The sequence below is a fragment of the Camarhynchus parvulus genome, chromosome 3, assembly GCF_901933205.1.
Source record: "Camarhynchus parvulus chromosome 3, STF_HiC, whole genome shotgun sequence".
Classification (NCBI taxonomy): domain Eukaryota; kingdom Metazoa; phylum Chordata; class Aves; order Passeriformes; family Thraupidae; genus Camarhynchus; species Camarhynchus parvulus.
In genome coordinates, this window is record NC_044573.1 from 25,675,493 (window position 1) to 25,694,449 (window position 18,957).

At 40.0% G+C, this 18,957-nt stretch overlaps 1 protein-coding gene across 1 annotated transcript in view; it reads left to right on the forward strand.

Annotated features, from left to right (window-relative positions):
• Nucleotides 1–3,592, forward strand: part of CAMKMT (calmodulin-lysine N-methyltransferase) — a 213,872-nt gene extending 210,280 nt beyond the window's left edge. Inside the window, 1 exon segment of the mRNA XM_030944331.1 lies at nt 1,003–3,592. Coding sequence (XP_030800191.1) covers nt 1,003–1,080 — 78 coding nt within the window. The 3' untranslated portion in view covers nt 1,081–3,592.
• Nucleotides 3,593–18,957: the final 15,365 nt, after the last annotated feature.

Genomic DNA, 18,957 nt, shown 5'->3' on the forward strand with positions numbered 1-18,957 from the left:
GAATATGATATGGAAAAGACCTTTGTTTAAATAACACGAGCAGTGTTGTGACATGGGCCAACTAAAATCCTTAATGCATGGCAAGGAAAATAGAGGCAAAACAATATGACATAAAAAGAGTTCTGGATTTGAATGTAGTATTTGGAGGTGCCATCTGTGTCAGGCATAGCTAAGGGCACTTTTCTGTATCTGCATTTATTTCTTAGGCTTGTATTAAATGTACGCAAATATTTTTATGTGAAGTGATTGCAAAATATAATATGTATGAGTAGTTTCCACATACTTCAGTTAAATATGCATATGGATTTTAAAATCCTTCTAACCAGAATACCTAAGAAAGTAAAATGCTTTTTTTTTTTTTTAGAAATTTGTAATACTTTAGTGTTGATCAGAAGAGCACACATAATGTTGTCTGTCCCTAGCAGTTGGAATTGTACCACTCTAATTATCAGGTTATAATTCTCTCTTACAAAAAGAATTTTCAAAATTAAACAGAATTAATATATAAGCCCATCAATAACTGCATTATAGCCTTGCACTTACGTAAGCCTTCAGGTAAGATTATGGTATTTCAGGTGTCTGAAAGAGTTGTTGATCTTAAATACCAAATATACAGCAACAGTTAAACTGATTAGGGATAAACTTTTAGCCTTTGTTCTGAAGTTTTGAAGTGAAGCAGAGTGGATTTAATGCAGGCCTTAAATCTCCCTTGAATATAATTTATTTAGTACAGCAATATGGGGCCTCACATTTTTTATAAGTAGTGTTCAAGTATTTATTATATAAATTAGTTTGTCTACAAACTCTGACCAACTCCAGATAATACTTGACCTACAGTTCTATACCTGCAGTAGTATTTGACCTGAAGATAATTTTGTAGTTATTAAATGTTTAATCTTTAGTAGTATCATTTATACCAGGAAATTTACTTAGACAAGTACTATCAGTAATTTAAAAATGCTTTCATACAGTTTGCTCACTTTATCCATTTTTTATTTGCAGTTGAAAAATGAAGAAAAAGATACATATGAGGAAAATCTCCATTACCCTTTTCTTCTCATTTTAACCAAACAGAGATAGAAGATTGCACCTTTTTTTTTTAAGATGGACTGCTGAAAATTAATCTATGTATATGGATGGTCAGGCAATGTGGAATGTTCATTTTCCCCCATTTATGTCCCTGAATCATCATTGGGGAAATATTTCTAATCTAAATGCTGTGAAAGATATTGTGGCTTGTTTTGCAGAGTATAAACATTGAGACATCTTTTTTTTTTGGTATTATTTTAGAAGGTATTTTTCCAATTATATTCCAGCCTTAAACTGATTGGACTTCACATATATGCATTAACAAAGGTGTAGAGCTGGCTTCCTTCTCTTTTGTGCCTTTAAACTTGCATGTACTTTGTTGATCTCTTTAAATGCTATTTTGATGTGTATTTGAAAATATATGGATAATATACTTTGTGGGCTTAGATAATTGTTTGTAAAGAAGTGAATGCATTGACACTTAATTAGTAAGGAAATAGTTGTCTGAAGATCTTCTTAAAGTGCACCTATTGAATGCTTGTATTTTGCTGCCTTTTTTTTTTTTAATTCGACTGTTGATTTTTCTATCCATTATTGAAATGTCCTCATTTCCTTTAGTGTTGAAGGCCCCTTTTCTATATGTGTGTATGTCTGTTTTTTTCCAGCAGGACTTTTCCTTCTGTAGATGTATAAGAAATTATACATCAGACAAAAGCCTCATAAACTGACCATTTGTCCTTTGGACACAATAGCCTGCCCAGCCCCTCTGCTCCTCCTCTCCAATTATGTGTGATTAGTCTCAGTGTGTTGTGTCAAGAAGGGGGAGTGTGCTGAGTGCTTATTATCTGTTTAGGTACAAGAAGAGCACATTTAGGTTCTGACTATGAATGGAAAGTGAGTCATTATCAGGACTAAAATCTAAATGCTACTATCCTAGAAATTGCTTTCAAAAAAACACATGCTTTTTTTTGATAAATTCCAAGAAACACTGTAAGAACTAAAGGATTTTATAATGTAATCAAGCTATCTCCCTTGAGTTAGTTTATATGGTGATATATTGTGGCCCATATATTTGATATATACTTAATGTGATTTTTCTTGTACTGGAAAAGACAAAAATCCCACAAAAAACCAGGAACAGTATCTGATTTCTTAACAGTTTAACAGACTGTTGTAATGACTTCTCAGTAGCAGTCTTTAAACCACAACACTTTTAAAATGTTGAAAAAAAAGAGGCAGAGACCATGACTGAGAGAGGAAGGTACTAGCTGCAAGCAAGTATAGAGAATCCTGCTGAAATACATTAATTAAAAGAATTGCAATTTGACAATAAGCATTCTTCCATATTCAACTCATTGGCCAGCATGTAAACCACAAGCTCCTGAAAGTCTCTTGCTCTTCTTCTTCTTCCCAAATAAATTTCTTCACTACCAGTTTGCACGTCCTTGTATTCAGTACTTTTTATACTCCATTAGAGCACCTAGATGGATCTCAGAAGGCATAGGTCAAGTCGCAGTTAGATCATACATTTCTTTCGCACAAAAACTTGAATTGCAATGCCAAGTGATGGGCTAACATCACAATAACAGCAATTTATTCCTCTTTTGATAAAAAGCAGCCTATTCTCGGTGTTAGATAAAGACCAGGGGCAATGCAAACCAACCATTTATCCTAGAACTGAGTAGTATAGCTGGTATGAATTTCATATTCAAACTCTTGTTGGAAAATACTTGTGCAGTAAGAAATCAAAAGCATTTAGGAGTAATTTGAAATTGCTGTGAGGATGGCTTTAGTGTAATTAGTTTTGTTTTGTTTGTCCCACACAGCAGTGCCTTTGTTTCTCTAAAAGCATGTACAAGGAAATCTTCATAATCAACAAAGCAGCGTGGAAAATAGTGCAATATTAAAATTTGCAAACCTTTTATTTTATTTTTGAATGTCTGCTGTACAATAATCTAATAAAGATTGTTAGTTGCCAAAAATAGAGACAACATCATCTGAAAATTGCAGTTTTAGCTCTAAGAAGAAAACAGTTTTACTCAAATTCGTAGCTGATAATTGCTTTTTATTTCTTTAGTGTCTGTCGTTTGAGTTGAAGGCTTTGCACAGGTGCTGCCATCCCTAAAGTGTGTAATTGATGGCTTGTTTACCAAAGATGCATTTAGGTTTCATCCTGCAAAGTCATATTGGAGCTCCACAGGCAGTAAAGTTACTCATCTACATAAGTGCTTGCAGGTTTGGTCTATGTACACATTTTTAGAGGTACATAAACACGTTCTCTTTTTGATTTTTTTTTGTTTTAAAATGGGTGTTGAAAAGTCACAGATACAGGATTTACCTGAGGCACTAAGAGTGTTCTCTTTTAGGTGCATCTCTGAGTCCCTTGCATTATTAGGTATTTGAATTGTTTCTGAGCACTTAAATTTTAATAAAAATTAAAACAGTGTTTATTAATAATTAAACAGTGTTTATTAATACATCAAATTAAACAGTGTTTATTAATACATCAAATATCTTTGCTAAGGAAATGTTAGTCACTTTGTCAAATCATGCTTATAAAATATATCAGAGCCTTTTATGTCATGTGTTTTAACTAGTCTCTGATAGTTGGTATATTTTTAATGATACAATTTACAGTGTTCTGTAACAGAATATTGCACTTAATTACTTTGTGTTTGCAAAGCATTTGAAGTTGAATGACACCGTGCAAGAGCTATGCTGGCTTGAGAATGGAAATGTTAGGCTGATACAAGTTTTCCTTCACATATTTTGGTAATTCTTACAGCAATGCTGTGTCTTCTTTCTCAGAATAAAATGGCAGAGAGGAATGGTATTCTTGTGGAGATCCATTCCTTGGGCACAGCTCTCATGCACCTGACAGTTAGTTGTGTAATCTGCAGGATATGAAAGATCAAGAAGAAAGTATTCTATTTCCTGCTGTGAGATATGGCAACACCTTGCTTAAAAATTGTAAACTAGTCCCAACTGATAGCATTCTGGAACAGTGGGAAAAATCTTTCCATTTAGGAAATAAATTAGATTTGAAACAAAAAATATCTTAAGAATGTGAGATGAGACAGGAGAACTTGTGATCCCAGGTACCAGCCCAGCTTCAAAATCCTTATTAGACAAGTCATTCATGTTTTGCCTGTGACTTTAATGGCTATATGCTTGCACAAGGAGGAAAGCTGGATTAAAATTTTCCCCCCCCACAAAAAGCATCTTTATATCTTGAGCCTGGCTGCAAACGGTCTATCAAGTGTTACATCTCCATTACAACTCTCCTTCGCTGTTCCCTGAACAAAAGAGGATGCAGTGGGTGGAGCTTTTGATACTCCTCTTGATATGGCAGGTGGCACAGCTGATATGGTGGGGGAAGAGGAAAAAGGCAGCAACACATGAAAGTCAAACAGCACACTGCTTTATTACCCACTCTCTCTAATGCAAGAGGGGGATAACCAAGTCCTTGTTTTTTCACAGGAGAAATTATAAAATGCAGTTTAGCCTGGATTTTAATGTGGTTTTTTTTTCCAGTGTGTGGGTTTCTTCTTTTTTAAGGCACGGATTTTTAACAGTGATGTCAAACTGCAAATTCCTTTTACTCTTTTGAAATGTTTTGAGAAACTGGAAGAAAGTGCTAGGACAGCGTGCACTGGTGGTTATGTCTAGAATGTTTTCTGCACAGCCTGGTCATCCCATGTTGTTTCCTCAGAAGGAGGCAATTTTTTTTGCTTTCTATCTTTTTATTTGCTTTTTATATTGCCTATAGCAATTTAGAAATCAGGCAATGCACTCCAGAACTGACCCCAGATTTTCTGAGACCCACTGCTGCATCTCCTCTCCAAGATCCATCTCCCTCTCTAACCTATGGACTCTGTTCCAACAGCTGAATGTAACAAACCTAACTTTTCTTTCCTATTTTTAAAGGGTCTAGCCTATTACAACTCCTTGCTTAGTCAGCAGCTGGCTTGCTGCCAAAAAGTCCAGCATATTGTTGTGGCTGGGTAAGAGCTGGGTATTTTCCATGGCTGTCCAACAGCGGCACTGGATCTTCATTGTCTTCTTGTGTGTAAAGTGTGTGGAAAGTAGAGGGAAGATGCATGAAGCGTTAGTCCAGATGGCATTCCACAGCCTGAGAAGAAACATCTTGACCCTCGAATCTGGGTTAAACTCAACAGATGCCAAGCCCCCAAAAACAAAGAGCTGTTGTGGCTGACGACAGCAAGGGAGAGGTAGGCCTTTGGTAACAGAAAGTATCTTTTATTTTGGATGCATTTCCCTGCAGATAACCAAAACAGTGTCACTTGTAGAAGATTGCTTATTAAAAACAAGCAAAAAAATGATGGTTGTCTGCATTAGGCATCGTCCCCCTTCAGTTGTAAAACGTTGCCCCTGGGTGATGGGTTATGCTCACAGAAAGGATTTGAACCTTCAGACTGCGCTGTGCCCTGACAGAGCCTGCATGCTAAAAGACCTGTTATTTTTTCCTGACTCTGACTCCAATTAATGTACTTTTTAAATGATTAAACATATCATGCTGTGACTTCTGAAATGTCAACAAGCTTCGAAACTTGGGAGACAGGAATGTAATAAAATAGGTAATAGGAGATTCAATAGTTAATAGAGGCCCTGAAGTGTGAGTGTATACAGTAGCTGTATATTGGAAACTGTGCAAATGAAGATGGCTTAGTATTGCAAACTGAGGAAGAAAATTGTTTTTAATTAGCACCTTCATAAGAACTGCTGATTAATACTGTTTGGTTTGGTGAAAAGCTTTCAGCTGAGTAATTTGTACAGCCATTACAACAGTTTTGTTAGACCAGGACTCCTGTTGTTAAACACAAACAGCAGATGATAATGGTGGAAGATGAGTTTGTCATGTAACAATTTACCTTATTGAAAAAAGCTTTATATAAAACCCAATACAGTAGGTACTAGCAGAAATCACATATTTTAAATCCTTTCAAGATTGCAGTGTGCGATTCTGGTGTGTTTTTTCATGAAGGAGAAACAGATTTTATATCATTTATAAAATTATATATACAATTTAAAGGTGTTGTAGCATGGACAGACCACTTTACTGGTAATGCTTTACATCAGGACGGTAAAGTGCTGGTACATTCAGACACTTCCTAAGTATACAAAGTCAGTCTAAAATTTGAAAGGTAATTAAGTAATATTGTTCACATGCAAATGTATGTTTGTGCATTATGCACTGAAATTACGTCTGGTGTTTGTGTGATGTCTAGCATTTATACCTAAGGCTTTAAGGAGATTTCTCCCAGGTTAACTACTGTTCACAGCAATTGCTTCCCCTTCCTTTCTACTGACAACAAAAAATTAAAACCCCTTATCCATGTCTCCACAATACAGAGGCATATGCATTTTAGTGGCCCAGATACAAAATTTAGTGCAGTCTGTAGATACTGAGAGATTTTATTAAATGTGGTAACAATGAAGGAATATCTGCACTAAATTATGACGCTAACCAAGGATGGTAAGATCTGTAAATTATTGGAGTGCTATAATAGAACATGAGAGTTTTCCTTTAGACAGGCCTTCGGGGTAATAACAAGGGTTGAGACTCACGACAGTGCCAAATAAGCTTTAGACAGCATAATAGTCTGCAAAGAAAAGCCACAGAGCACTAATGTAAAAGAAGAGCTGTCCACCACATGCAGTAAAAATCACCAAAGGTCATTTTATGGTAGCAATTGTGACATAAAATTGGTGGTCATGCTACATGTCTAATACTCAGCACAGCTTTATAAATGATGGGCCCCTAGCGATGGCTGTCATTAAGTGCTTTCATCATAATAAACTTTAAACTGTTGGCTTTATGAATCGCCAGCCAGCTTCAGCTGTTCGTTGGATGGAGCTTGCAGTGCCTTAAGTGTGACAAGGCCTATTAGGAACTGCAACCATGTTTCAAGCGTACTTGGCTTTCCCACTCCTGGGGTGATTGCTGCCTATTAAATGGCATCTGGGAAGATTTTCCTCCAGCAATCTCTGATCAAGAGCTTTTTTGGGCTTTGACCTGCATTTCCTTCAAGACTTTCTCTGAGGAGTTTTATAAGAGCAAAACTCCAGAGGATTTATAGCCACTTCTGATTAATACCTTTTCAGTTTTTCTAGCAACTCTCCCACTGCTACATGGAGAAAAGCTTTCATTGTTCCTAAGGTGCTTATTTGTGACCTTTTCTCTGCTTTCTGATTCCCTCTAACATGTTCTCAGTGAAATCCTTGGTGTGCAACCAAGACAGTTACTGAAGTTGCTGCAGCTTTCTGTGCAGTGACTTTGGTAGTTAAAAAAGAAAATTAATTTAGAAGGGACGCCTCCCATTTCTATTTCAAAAGTGGTCTCGCAACTCATGGGTAAGTTAAATGCCAGCAGTACGGATTTGCTCTCCTAAATCGTGCACATGAGGTAGAGAAATGCCAGTTCTGTGTGGCTCCAGCTGAGGGGAATGCAGCTACATAATAAGTAACAAAAATTTCCTCCTCGAGCCCAGCCTCTCAAATCCCTGTGTGAAGAAACAGCCTCTGTGGCCATTGGCAGGCACAGAAGCGAGTTCTGCCGTGGCAGGGCCACATTCTTCCTTCAGCAGCTTCCTCTCTTTGTAAGGAAAGTGTCCCAGTCCCCAGTTCATTTGCAGTCCCTCGCTGTGAGACAAGGTGGACAGAGGAGCAAAATGGGAGGTGTTTACAGCCTTAGGAAGGTCATGGCAGCACCCCAAAGCTCCCCTGGTGCAGTGGGTCTCAGTGGGAGACCCTTGGGCACACAGGCTGCCAGGACCCGGTCCTGTTCTTGCCCTGGCACAGGCTCAGGGCACGGCCCCTGAGGTGGCACATTCCTGAAGCCTGGAGTGCGCCAGGGATAACTATACTGCTGAAATATAAAGTTGCATATAAAGATTTAATGAACTAGATTATATTTTCATCACTCTTATGCATATGAAGTCTTTTAATTTCTATAAATCTTACAGTGAGTTAGAATTAAATCCTATTAGTGTGAATAATAAATGTTTAGGGATCACTCATCTGAGAACTTGTAGTATTTAATTTACAAGGACTATACATTTTTCAAATCTCTTAACAAGGAACTTAAAGCACTTCTTGAGGTTTAAAAAAAGGAGAGAAAACCAAAAAACACAACAGATCTGGAAAGCAAAAAATGCTCTATTTTTCCCAGGATCCTGAATGAGTCACTCAGGAGGTATTGTAATTGCAAAAGCTTTCTGTGTGTAAGAACCTGGCTAATACTCTTATTAGCATCTTTTTTAATCCAGGTAACATAATAGTCAAAGTGTCAGATGAATGTCTCAGAAGTAGACCATTAAAAAATAAATTGTGAAACCTTTGAGAGATTAGCATTTGAATCCAGACAGGAGCTCCTTGAGGTTCTTGGGTGTGGATCAGAGTCCTTAATGTATTAAGTTGCTATCACAAACCACATCAGCCTCCAAGTTACTTGGAATGAGAAGACAGTAGCCACAATTATTAGTCTTAGCTCTGGAGTTGTTTCCTCTGGGAAGCGAATTAGCAAAATTAGATCTTCACTGCAAAAAGAGGTTTCCTTTTCTGATACTTTTCATTTCTAAGGAAGTTTTAAAAGCAAACAACAAATAAAAAGTCCATTAAAACAGTATTTACAGGGTAAAAACTCATGGTTTAATTAATAATGATGATAGTTAGCTCTTAACCAAGGCTAATCTGAGCTCTGTACATTCAATGTGGTTTTTAGAGTAATTGCTTACATAACATCATCAGCTGATGCAATAGTTGACCTTTTCCCATGTTGGGAAACTGAGGCAAAGAAGTGAAGTAACACACATAGAAAGGCTGCATGACAGGCAGAAATGTATTTATAATGCAAGTTTCACTCAAAGACAGTTCTTAAACAGCAGACCTTTAACTATCCATCACAGTTAATTTTTGTGCTAGATGTTGGCATACCCTGGGAACTGCATATTTTTCATCATCAGGTATCATTTGAAATTCTCTGAAGAGGTTATCGTTCTTTCTGATGGATGGTACTGGTATTGGATTTCTCAGCAGGTGTACTGAAATACAGACAGGGATGTAGGATGTACAAGAAGTATTTTAATTTGGCATTTCCCTTCTAATGCATTTCAGCAGCAAGCTGCTCATTTTCAAGGGATCGGGTAAGAGCACTGGAGAAAACATGTCAAATTTCTTTGTCAAATTTCTACAGGAGAAAAAGCTGTTTATTTGTTTGAAGGGAGCACTGATGGACACTCCTACATCTTCATATTGTTTTAGTGTTCCTGCTGCTGTGCTTTGTTCTAGGAGCTGGGGAAGATACTTAACAGAGGTGGCTCTAGGTTAACTCTTTGTGATCTCACCAGAAATCTGCAGAAATTGTTTGGGCCACTTTTTGAGACAAGTACTTCCACAAGTCTACTGGCTACTAGAAGATTTAGGGATGAAGACCACTCATAAAGCTCTGTGTGGTGTGAATCACAGCAAAGGCATTAGTACTGTGTGAGCGTGTTCAACAACTGATGCAAACAGTTAAAGCAGTGGCACAACAGGAAGCAAAGTGGTGATTTAACCTTGCATTCCTGGTGCAGGGAACAGCAGCAGCTTGGCAGATTACTACAGAAAGGGCAGGTGGTTTTGTCGTGGCTCTACAACAGCTTGTGCCAGGTGAGGTGCATCTGTGCTTTTCTGTGCCCACCCTGCAGACAAGGTGCTGCCAGATAACTGTATGGGGAACAAAAAGGCATCATGTTACAGGCACCAACACTCTGGGAATCTGCCAGCTTATGTAGTGAGGTAGAAATATTAGCAAACACATGGGGAAAGAGTCTATTGTGGAAATAAAGGGCATGGGAGAGCCCAGAAACAGTGAGCCATATTTTACAGTGGTTTATAGGCTGTGCAGGAAAGAAATGGGAGGGAAAAGCTGAAATTCTCATCTGAGAGGGAGGTAGTCACCATGACAAAAATCATTTAGAAAGGTGTTAAGCTCAGTTAAAAGGCAGCCCTTTCAAAGCACTTTCAGAGTTATTTTCAGCTGTGAGCAAAGCAGAGGAATATTGCCACTGGGTAGAAATTGCTGCCAAACAATGATGGGTGGAAAGGATGCCTATTGCTGAACCTCAGCCCTTTTCAGGTCACTTTTGACCAGCTCTTTTCTTTGTTCTAAGACCCCTTTAAAGAAATAAGGACTGCAAAGCATGGGCAGCGTCCCATCCTAGCCCTCCATGCCAAGGTGGCAAGGGTTGGAGGCTTGTGTCCAGGGCCAGAAGGGCTGAGCATGGGCTGCTGGGGAGGGAGCATGGGGAGGACACCTCCTGTCAGGTCATGGCATTAAGAAGGCCCTACTTGTGCCCAAAAACTAGGAGTGAGAGCGAAGCAGTTGCAGATGCGTTCATCACAAGACAGTGGATAATCCTACCAGGCACAGAGCTCGGTGGGGAAGCAGCACACAGGGCAGCAGAGCAGCACAGCCACAGCAGGGATGCAGGTAAGACTGAGCGCCTTAAAAACTTCTCCAGAGGAACAGAATAATTCCATTCCCAAACTTTCCAGTTCCCTCACAGGCACAGGAACCTGCAGACCACAGACCCGTGTATATTGAGGAGCCCAAGTGTGGGCTCCCATTTGTGTTGCAGTGCATCCATGGGATGTCCGTGTGTGCTCACCAGAAAAGACAGAAGGCGAAGGAGCAGCAGGGAATGCTGAGTGCTGGGAGGGCTCACCTCGTGGTGTGTTGGCTTGCCTGGACTCAAGAAAATGTTGTAAAGGCAGCATATGATTGTACTTGACCTGTGGTTCTGCCTTCGGAGTGATCGACCTCATGCTGATGAGTTGACTAGGAATGTGTTTTCCCTAGGTAACCAGTAAGCAGGGGGCATTTTATCACCACACAGCCATGCTGTTCCTGCTGCTGGATGGGATTGCCCTGTCCCAGAGCCACCAGCCATTCTACCTGCTACTCTGACACTCAGTGCTTCCCACCTGCGCCAAACAGGGTCAAGCTGAAATGAACACTTGCATGAACAGTTCAGATCATTGTACAATCAGATATTGGAGTTGCAGAAGCACAGCACATTTTTCTACTGCTGTTTAGAGGCTGATGTATGTAGCCTTAACAACAATTTGTTTATTTATCTATTTCAGTAGCTTTGTTCCTGCTGACTTCTATCTAAAATGTGATGTAGTGCACATTTTATGAGCTATAGGATGGTTATTACGGCTTAGAGTGAGTCCATATGCACCAGAACTGTGGAAAAAAAAAGGATATTTAAAAAATCTCTTAAGATCTATATTGTTGTTAGTATTCCCTTTGCTGATTTCTTATCTTTTCATAGCATAGAAATTAGAATAAATTTAATATGTAATGCTGAATCTGGACATATTTTCAGTGTAGGGAACGTGGAGATGTATCAGAATATTCAGAAATCTGAGCTTTTCATGAAGTGTTGAAAAAACTCTTTCAAATGAGGAAAGAAATGTCACTTTAAACATTCATTTTAAAAATATTGATGTAGCAATATGGTACTCTGCAATGCATCTTCTATGCTTAAAGCACAGGAACTGGTATACTCCCAGATTTCTTTTAAAATCTGACTTCCAAAGGCAAATAGTCCTGCAGTGATAGTTCAAAACACTTGTGCTTCTCTGAGGGATGTCTATGCTACTTTAAACTGCAAGCTGACTGCAAACTCAGGCAGAACATGCCTTCATCTATTTAAACCTCAGTGTGCTAAGCCAAAGGATACACTCAACGTATTTGTGCTTCCTGTCCTGGCTCTGGCCCTCTACACTGTGGCCAGTGAAAGTCCTTCGGTTTTTGTGCAAACATCCAGTCTTGGCCTCTATGAACCTTCTCTCTCAGGGAGGAGTAGCCTAAGGGTAGGCTGGTTGTGAAGCCAAACCCTCCAGTGGGTAGCTTTGAGACTGATGGCCAGGGTTTTTTTTGCTACGTTCTTAGATGGGATGTGTGGAAGGCTGTGACTCTGTTCTTTGTGCCATAGACCTGTGCTAAACAGGACCACCAGCCTGAACCTTCTCTCTTAGCCTTCCCTGAAGGTTGCTTCTAGCTTGTGTTTGAACCTACATCCTCCCAAGGTGTTCTTGAGTTTTTGTGCCTCAGAGACATAACCAGTGACTATAGATTCTCCTGTGTTGGACCAGCCCTTTTTCTCTGCTGGCTGAGCTGGGATATAATTCAGAAACTTCTGCCCCTTTACACTTCTTAAAGGAAAACACAACTGCACAAACCTCAATTTAGTTTTGAGAAGGGGCTCTGATAATTGTCTTAAAACCAACCTGAAAATGTGTAGCAATACAAAGCATTACACCAGAGCCCATTGATGCTGCTGATATAATAAAAGTTTATTTCTGCAAGCAATTGATGCGTCTATTGCACTGAGACCCAGTAGGACCTTGTTGCAAGGCCCTGTGACTCCATGAGAATAGAGGCAATTCTCTCTGGGCAGCTATGGATTACAAAGAACGTCACTACCACTGGGAGTAGTGTTATCTTAACAAAAATCTCCCTGCTGTTGCCCAAACCTTGACCTACTGTGCAGTTCTTTTTCTGCTCATATAACTCACTTGACATCTTTACCTTTCTATACCACTTTGCTGTAATTCCCTATGACCCTTTTAAAGAACTACAGTGGTGGTAGGGCTTCATTACAAAGATGAACTGCAAAGCATAGCCAAATTTGAGGGGTCTGGAGGGAAGAATAAAGGGTTGTTTGTAACTATTTCATATATAGCCCATCCTAAAGAAATAACAGTAAAAGACACAGACACATGGCAGTGGAGATAATGTTTGCCCCCTGTTCTCCACAGAATAATTGCAATAGGGCATTCCACACAGCCCTGTCCCTTCTGAAGCTTCACTGATTGGTTTTATTGCATCAGGGAAAGCAAAACAGCAAAAATACAAATTGTGTTTGAAATTTCAGCACTTCTAACATTAAAAACAGATGGTTTGCTTTTCTTTCCTGAAGGATCTAGGAAGGTCTGAAGCTCTCCAGTCCAGGCCATGGTGTCAAACATTATATCACTTGTCAGGGCTCATGAAAAATCAAAGCAGAATAGTATCAGGTGTTATATTTCCTAATTTTTCTTCCTGGTTATAGTTGTGATATTTGATTTTCGGGTGGTCTGATCCACTCCTGTTTCCCAGCTCCTTGCATTGCTCGAAGACCTTGTGCTCTGTGCTCTGCATCACAGGAGGAGATAAAAGGGTGCTTTCTGGGGATATAGGATGGTGGTGCACAGGCAACTACAATTTACAGGATGTGGTAGAGATCTACTCAAACAAGAGATTCTTTTTTCTCAAGTAAAATTGGCAACATGCAGACATCCTCTGAGATTCTAGCTTTGCTGCTTCCTCAGTCAATGCTTGTACTCTTCAAGGGTAGTGAGGAAAGCTACATCTTCTCCTTTTGATAGGATAATAGAAGTGAGGTTATCCACACTGACCTGCACCTTCTGACTTTTCAGTCAACCAGCAAGCTTTATTCCATCAGATGAAGCATGACTTGTTGTACTCCCCTGCTGTTCACTGGTACTTAGATAGCTGGAAAACAAAGAGTTTGGAACACAACAGGACTCAGGATGCTGCTGGAGAGTATGGAAAACCTGCAACAAATGCTGTGGTTTTGTCTCCAAAACTCATCAGTACCCACTTCTCCTTGGGACTTGCCATACGTTTAGGATTCTCCACCCTTCCTTCTGTCCTTGCCATGGAACACAGAGCCCTCCCTTGCTGCCATCCCTGTGACACAGCTCCTCAGGCTGTGGAAGCTGTGACCCAGCCTGGTGCTGAGTGTGCTGAGGGCTCAAGTGTCAGCAGCCTTTAGCCCTCCTGTGGGCAACATTGTCCCCACCCCATCTATCCCTAGCACAGGCCTTTGTTTGCACCCCATGGGAGGAAAATAATCCCCTTGCCTCTGACCACACCTGGATTCAGCCTTCAATTTGGCACCTTGAAAAGTGGGCCAATTCTCTAACACTCTTGCCAGGACTAAAGCCAGAGTGAATGCAGCTAATTTTCACTGCTCTAATTAGGTGTTGAGTCAGCGAGAGGAGACCTCACCTCTTGGAAAATTTTTTTAAAAACAGAGAGAGAAAAGGGAAAGACAGGAGGAAAGAAGACAGGCAGCAAGAGAGAAGGAAAGGGAGAAAAAGAGGAGGAAGCAAAGCAATAAAGAGAAAAGAGAGCACTGAGTACTTGATGGGGTAACAGGGAGGGAGACTGGGAACAGCCCCTTTCTTGCAGGTGCAGGACTGAAGTGGGTGTCCTACACAGATCAGAGGTTGGAAGATCACTGGGGATCTGGGGGATGGCTGCAGAGGGAATGCCTTCCTACATTTGCTGGCTTGCTTTGGCTGTAGGTCTCTGGGGAAGCCTTTGGTGTGGAAATCAGACAAAGGTGTTCCTGTTGTTACTCATGGGAATTCAGTGCTTCAGAGAAATGCCCTGAAAATATGTTGGAATCCAGTTATGCAGTCTCAGACAAGTAAAAAAAAATTCTTCAGTAGTGCTCCACAAGCTCTGGCCGAAAATCAGCATTTTCCCCAGCTTATGTAATAATCATGTGCCTTTCTTTCCATCCCCCACCTCCCACCTCCTCCCCCCTTCCCCGAAGAAAAGGGAACTCACATCTGCTCTAGATGACTTGAAATAAAGGGGGCCAAATCTGTATGTATGGTTTTCTTAGCTTCTCTACAGAGAGAGCCAGGGCCATGGAAACATCAGACTAAGAGGCTTAGAGTAAATCCTGGCAGTCTCAGTGCTAGAAACTCTCCCACTGATAACCAAAGCCTAATAAATAAGTTTGAGAGAAAAACTAAATGAAAGTCAATGTTGAGCAGTTAATTAGGATACCTCTTAGCATTTGTGCTGTAAAGAATGAGAAAATTAAAGAATATAGAAACATATGTTGGCGAGAGTGAGAACATGCTAAAAGTAAACACGGCTGTTATTATTAGCAGTAAAAATAATATTAATTAGTTGTATTACAGTAGCACCTAGTGGTGCTACTGGATCTCATCTGGCGATGAGATCAAGATCCCCAAAATATAAAGGTCTTAAATAGAAGTTGCATATAAGTGCATATATCTATAACACATGTATATGGACATGCGTACATAACATATAGATAGACACACAATTCAAGTGATGAAGAAACCTCAGCAAACTGAAAACAGGCTACAGAATGTTTTGTGACTTGGCTTCTCTGATTCCTATCTTTTTATGTGCTGTAGGGCAGCTGTTTGCAACTGTATTTATGATACAGAGAATAGAGGATTGGATTTGTATTTCAGGAGTCAGAGTATATATGTATATGCGCGTGTCTGTGTGTGTATTCAAATAGAGGTATGTCTATTACATCTGTGCATGTACACATACACATATGCGCACATTCAGACCACATGGAGTTATATTTTTCTTAACTTGGATCAGGACAACACAGAAAGCTTGGCAGACAAAATGAAAGTTACCCCAAGCACCATTTCTTTACTATAGTGGAACTGCCACTGTCCTTTCTGTGCATGCATGGGCACTTTTTGGAGAGAGATGACTCCCCACCATGCACTGTAAAATTCTCCTTAAAGAAAGTCACAGCTGAATACTGCCTTCAGCTAAGCCAACATAGTCTGAAAGGCTACAGAACTGCAAATTGCAGTTTCTGCAGCTGCTGCTTTGACTAAATAATTTAATAATAAATTTGAAAAAAACTAACACCTTTCCTGATGTGGATTTGCATGCCACAGCAGGGAGAGGCTATAATGACCCAGATGACACACAGTTAACTCCAGATTCCTTAAGACATGGGAACTAATTTAATTGTTAATGTTTTACTGCCTGGGTTTCCTAAGAAAATGAGCCCTTGCAGATTATCTGGGTTCCTGTTTCAAACAGAGCAGTGCTGAGGGCTTTTTAGAAAAAAATCTTTTTAGAAAAAATAGCAGCAGGAATCTTGAGATTTCCAGTGAGGAAATTGCACGGCAGGTCAGGGCGTCAATTTGATGTTCGGAGATATGCTTCGTTTGAATGATAATTTCATTAGATTCGTTTGTAAACTTTTAATGCAGGTTGCATTATATGTCTAAGAAGAAACAATTTGTGTGACAGACTATCCTTCATAATCCCCCTCTTCAGCCTTCTGCTAACAAAAGACCCTTAATACTGAAGATGTTTTGTGGGAGGAGAAACATTTTCCAAACAAGTAGTTTCTCTATTCCAGCCCAGGTAACAAAGAGGCCTTAGGAATTTCTGTGGGCCTTGTCAGGACTGGCCCATTGGTCTTAAAGCCACCTGCTGCTTAAGCCATTGGTCAATAGATTAACTGCTGCTATTACTAAGTGTTTAGGAAAGTAAGTTATGTGGCAGAGCAAACAAAATCAACCTCCTTAACACATGTTAATTCAAAATTTAATAAATCTGCACTGAGAACAGTAAAGCAATCAAGGACGGTGGGGTGCGCAGGAAAGCTCTTAGTATGCGCCGCTCCTCCAAGCAAAGTATCACATAGCAGATAAAAAGTCTTAAACAAAAGGGTAATACTCTATTTGCTCTGCAAAACTAGCTTGACACTTGCCTCCACGCCTCTGCCTTCCTCCTTTTCTTCTGGCTTTTGGATGCTGGTTTGCGCTGCAGATTTTGGGCAGTTTCCAAAGCTCAGTCACTGAAGTTCACAATAAACAGTAATAGTGGAGTTAATTCCTGGTGAAAAGGTGGGAACGATTCAAATACTGGCAAAAGCTGTGACACTCCACAGCCTCACATGTCACTCATATTCTGAAATGAAACACATATTTTAACAAAGCACATCTCCCCAGGAAGAGAAAACCTTCTCCCTGCCCTCACATGCCACTGGGGACTTTGCATGGCCCTGGAGGTCCAGAAGGATTTTTGCAGGGGAACCAAAGAGTTTTTCATGAGGCCAATGCCTCATGGATCTGGCCTGGGCAAAAGTCAGAAAGGGGCTACCAATTCTTCTTAAAATAAGTAATTTAAATCTCATTTGCCTACAGCTCTATGCTATTTCATGAGATAAAAGAAAGACTTGGGAGAAAAATTTTGCTTTTGCATGCAAAAAAAAAAAAGGGATAGCACAAAATATCAGTTGTTGGTGAATGTTGGCTTAGGAGTTCCTGGTTTTCTGTCACATGCTTCAAGCATTCGCTGTTTCTCATACTGCAAATTTAGGTGACTGGTAAAATACAATTCTTACTGTTTTGGAAAGATCCACAAAAATTCCTGGAATAAATGTTGATTTTTGTGGTATCTCTTCCTGATTCTTAACATTCAGGTCCCTATGTTTCATTAATAAGTAATTTGTTTCCTATATGAGTTAGCTGTGATCTAAAATTGAAGATCAGGATTATGGTTGCCCTTACTTGGCTTAGAATCATGGGATGGATGCTCCTGTATGGGATGAGTCTGTGTTTTGTCAATGGATACTCAGGAGAAGAGAGAAGTCCAGAGCAGTGGCAATTCAGATCACACATAAGTTACCCACTGATGTTTTCCCACTGAGTGTTTGAGGGAGGCAGAAGCAAGAGAAATGCACTGAAGTGTGTTCCTGCTCCAGTACATACACACTTCTGTCCAGGGTGAGGTGTAGCCGCTGGCACTGGCCTTCTCTTCATAAATTTGACCATTTGTTGCTATTGGGTTTGGGATCTGGTTTTTTGTAGATTTCCCACAAGTCTAATACTGGTTTGCCAAGTGCATTTGATTGGTTCCAAACATACCTGTTGATGATCAGGTACAGTACCTTGCTAGGAAAACAAGGCATCTTCCAACCAAATTTTCAGGGTGGATTTCTCAGGATTCATAGGCTGGGTTGTGATTTCCTTGATCTGGCTTTGGCAGAGCCTTCCTTAACCTGGCATGTGAATAAATGTTACTGCAGGCCTCCATCCATGCTGTTTGGAAGGCTGAAAAATTCCCCCTTTGTGAGACTGTAAATTTCCTAAGAGGAGAACGCAGCAGTAACTCCAAAATGTTTTCCTTGCAGACCTTGTTGAGCTGTTTTTTATCTTGGTAGGAGAGCATTTAGACATCTACGAACAAGATAAGATAAATTTAAATTTAATTAAATTTTTTATTATGGCATGGTAGGTATTGCTGGGCTATCAGCTGCCATCATGGAGCCCAAGCTGATGGTTGTAGCAAGATATTAGAGGCTATCTTTGAACAGGACATTTATCTGAGATTTTTATAATATATCAAAGCTCCTTGCATGTCTGGGAGTATTTGGGGGTCAGTAAAATGCTAAGAACATTCCAGCAGGACTTCTATCCTTCCTTTCCATCCCATATCTAATAACTTTCCCTTCGGGCAGTCTGCTAAAATTATGATGGTAGGGTAAAATCAGAGGTCCAGATATAACAGAAGATTGCCTGTGTCATATTCTGAATGTCTTTGACTCCAGGACCTATTCTCCTGGTGGAGACGGTGTGAGAAAGGCCAGACCTAGCCCTACATTTGTGCTCTGCAGTGAGGACATAGGACATTTTTGTCCAAAGTATCTTTTCCCAAGAAGGTGGGTGAGCATCTGTCTTCACAGCTGACACCAAAGCTGGTTTTGAGCCAGTCTGCTGGCGAGAGACACAAGTGAGCATGGTCCCATTTGACAGCCATAAGCTCTGGGTAGTTTAATGTAATGCAGTTAAAATAAAGCACTTGGCTGGTTTGTTGTGCAACATCCCCACATTGCCTCAGTCTGGCAAGGTCAGGTGGATAATATTATAAATGGATACTCCCTGCTTCCTTTTCACTTATTTTTAATGCGATGTTGCTTTCTGTACATGTATTAATTGTATAAGCCAAGAAAAATTGCGGAGTAAATGGATATATTTTTAGATGTTACTTTATTTGGAAAGCAAGAGATGCAGTCTCTTCTGGAATTTGATATTCCTAAG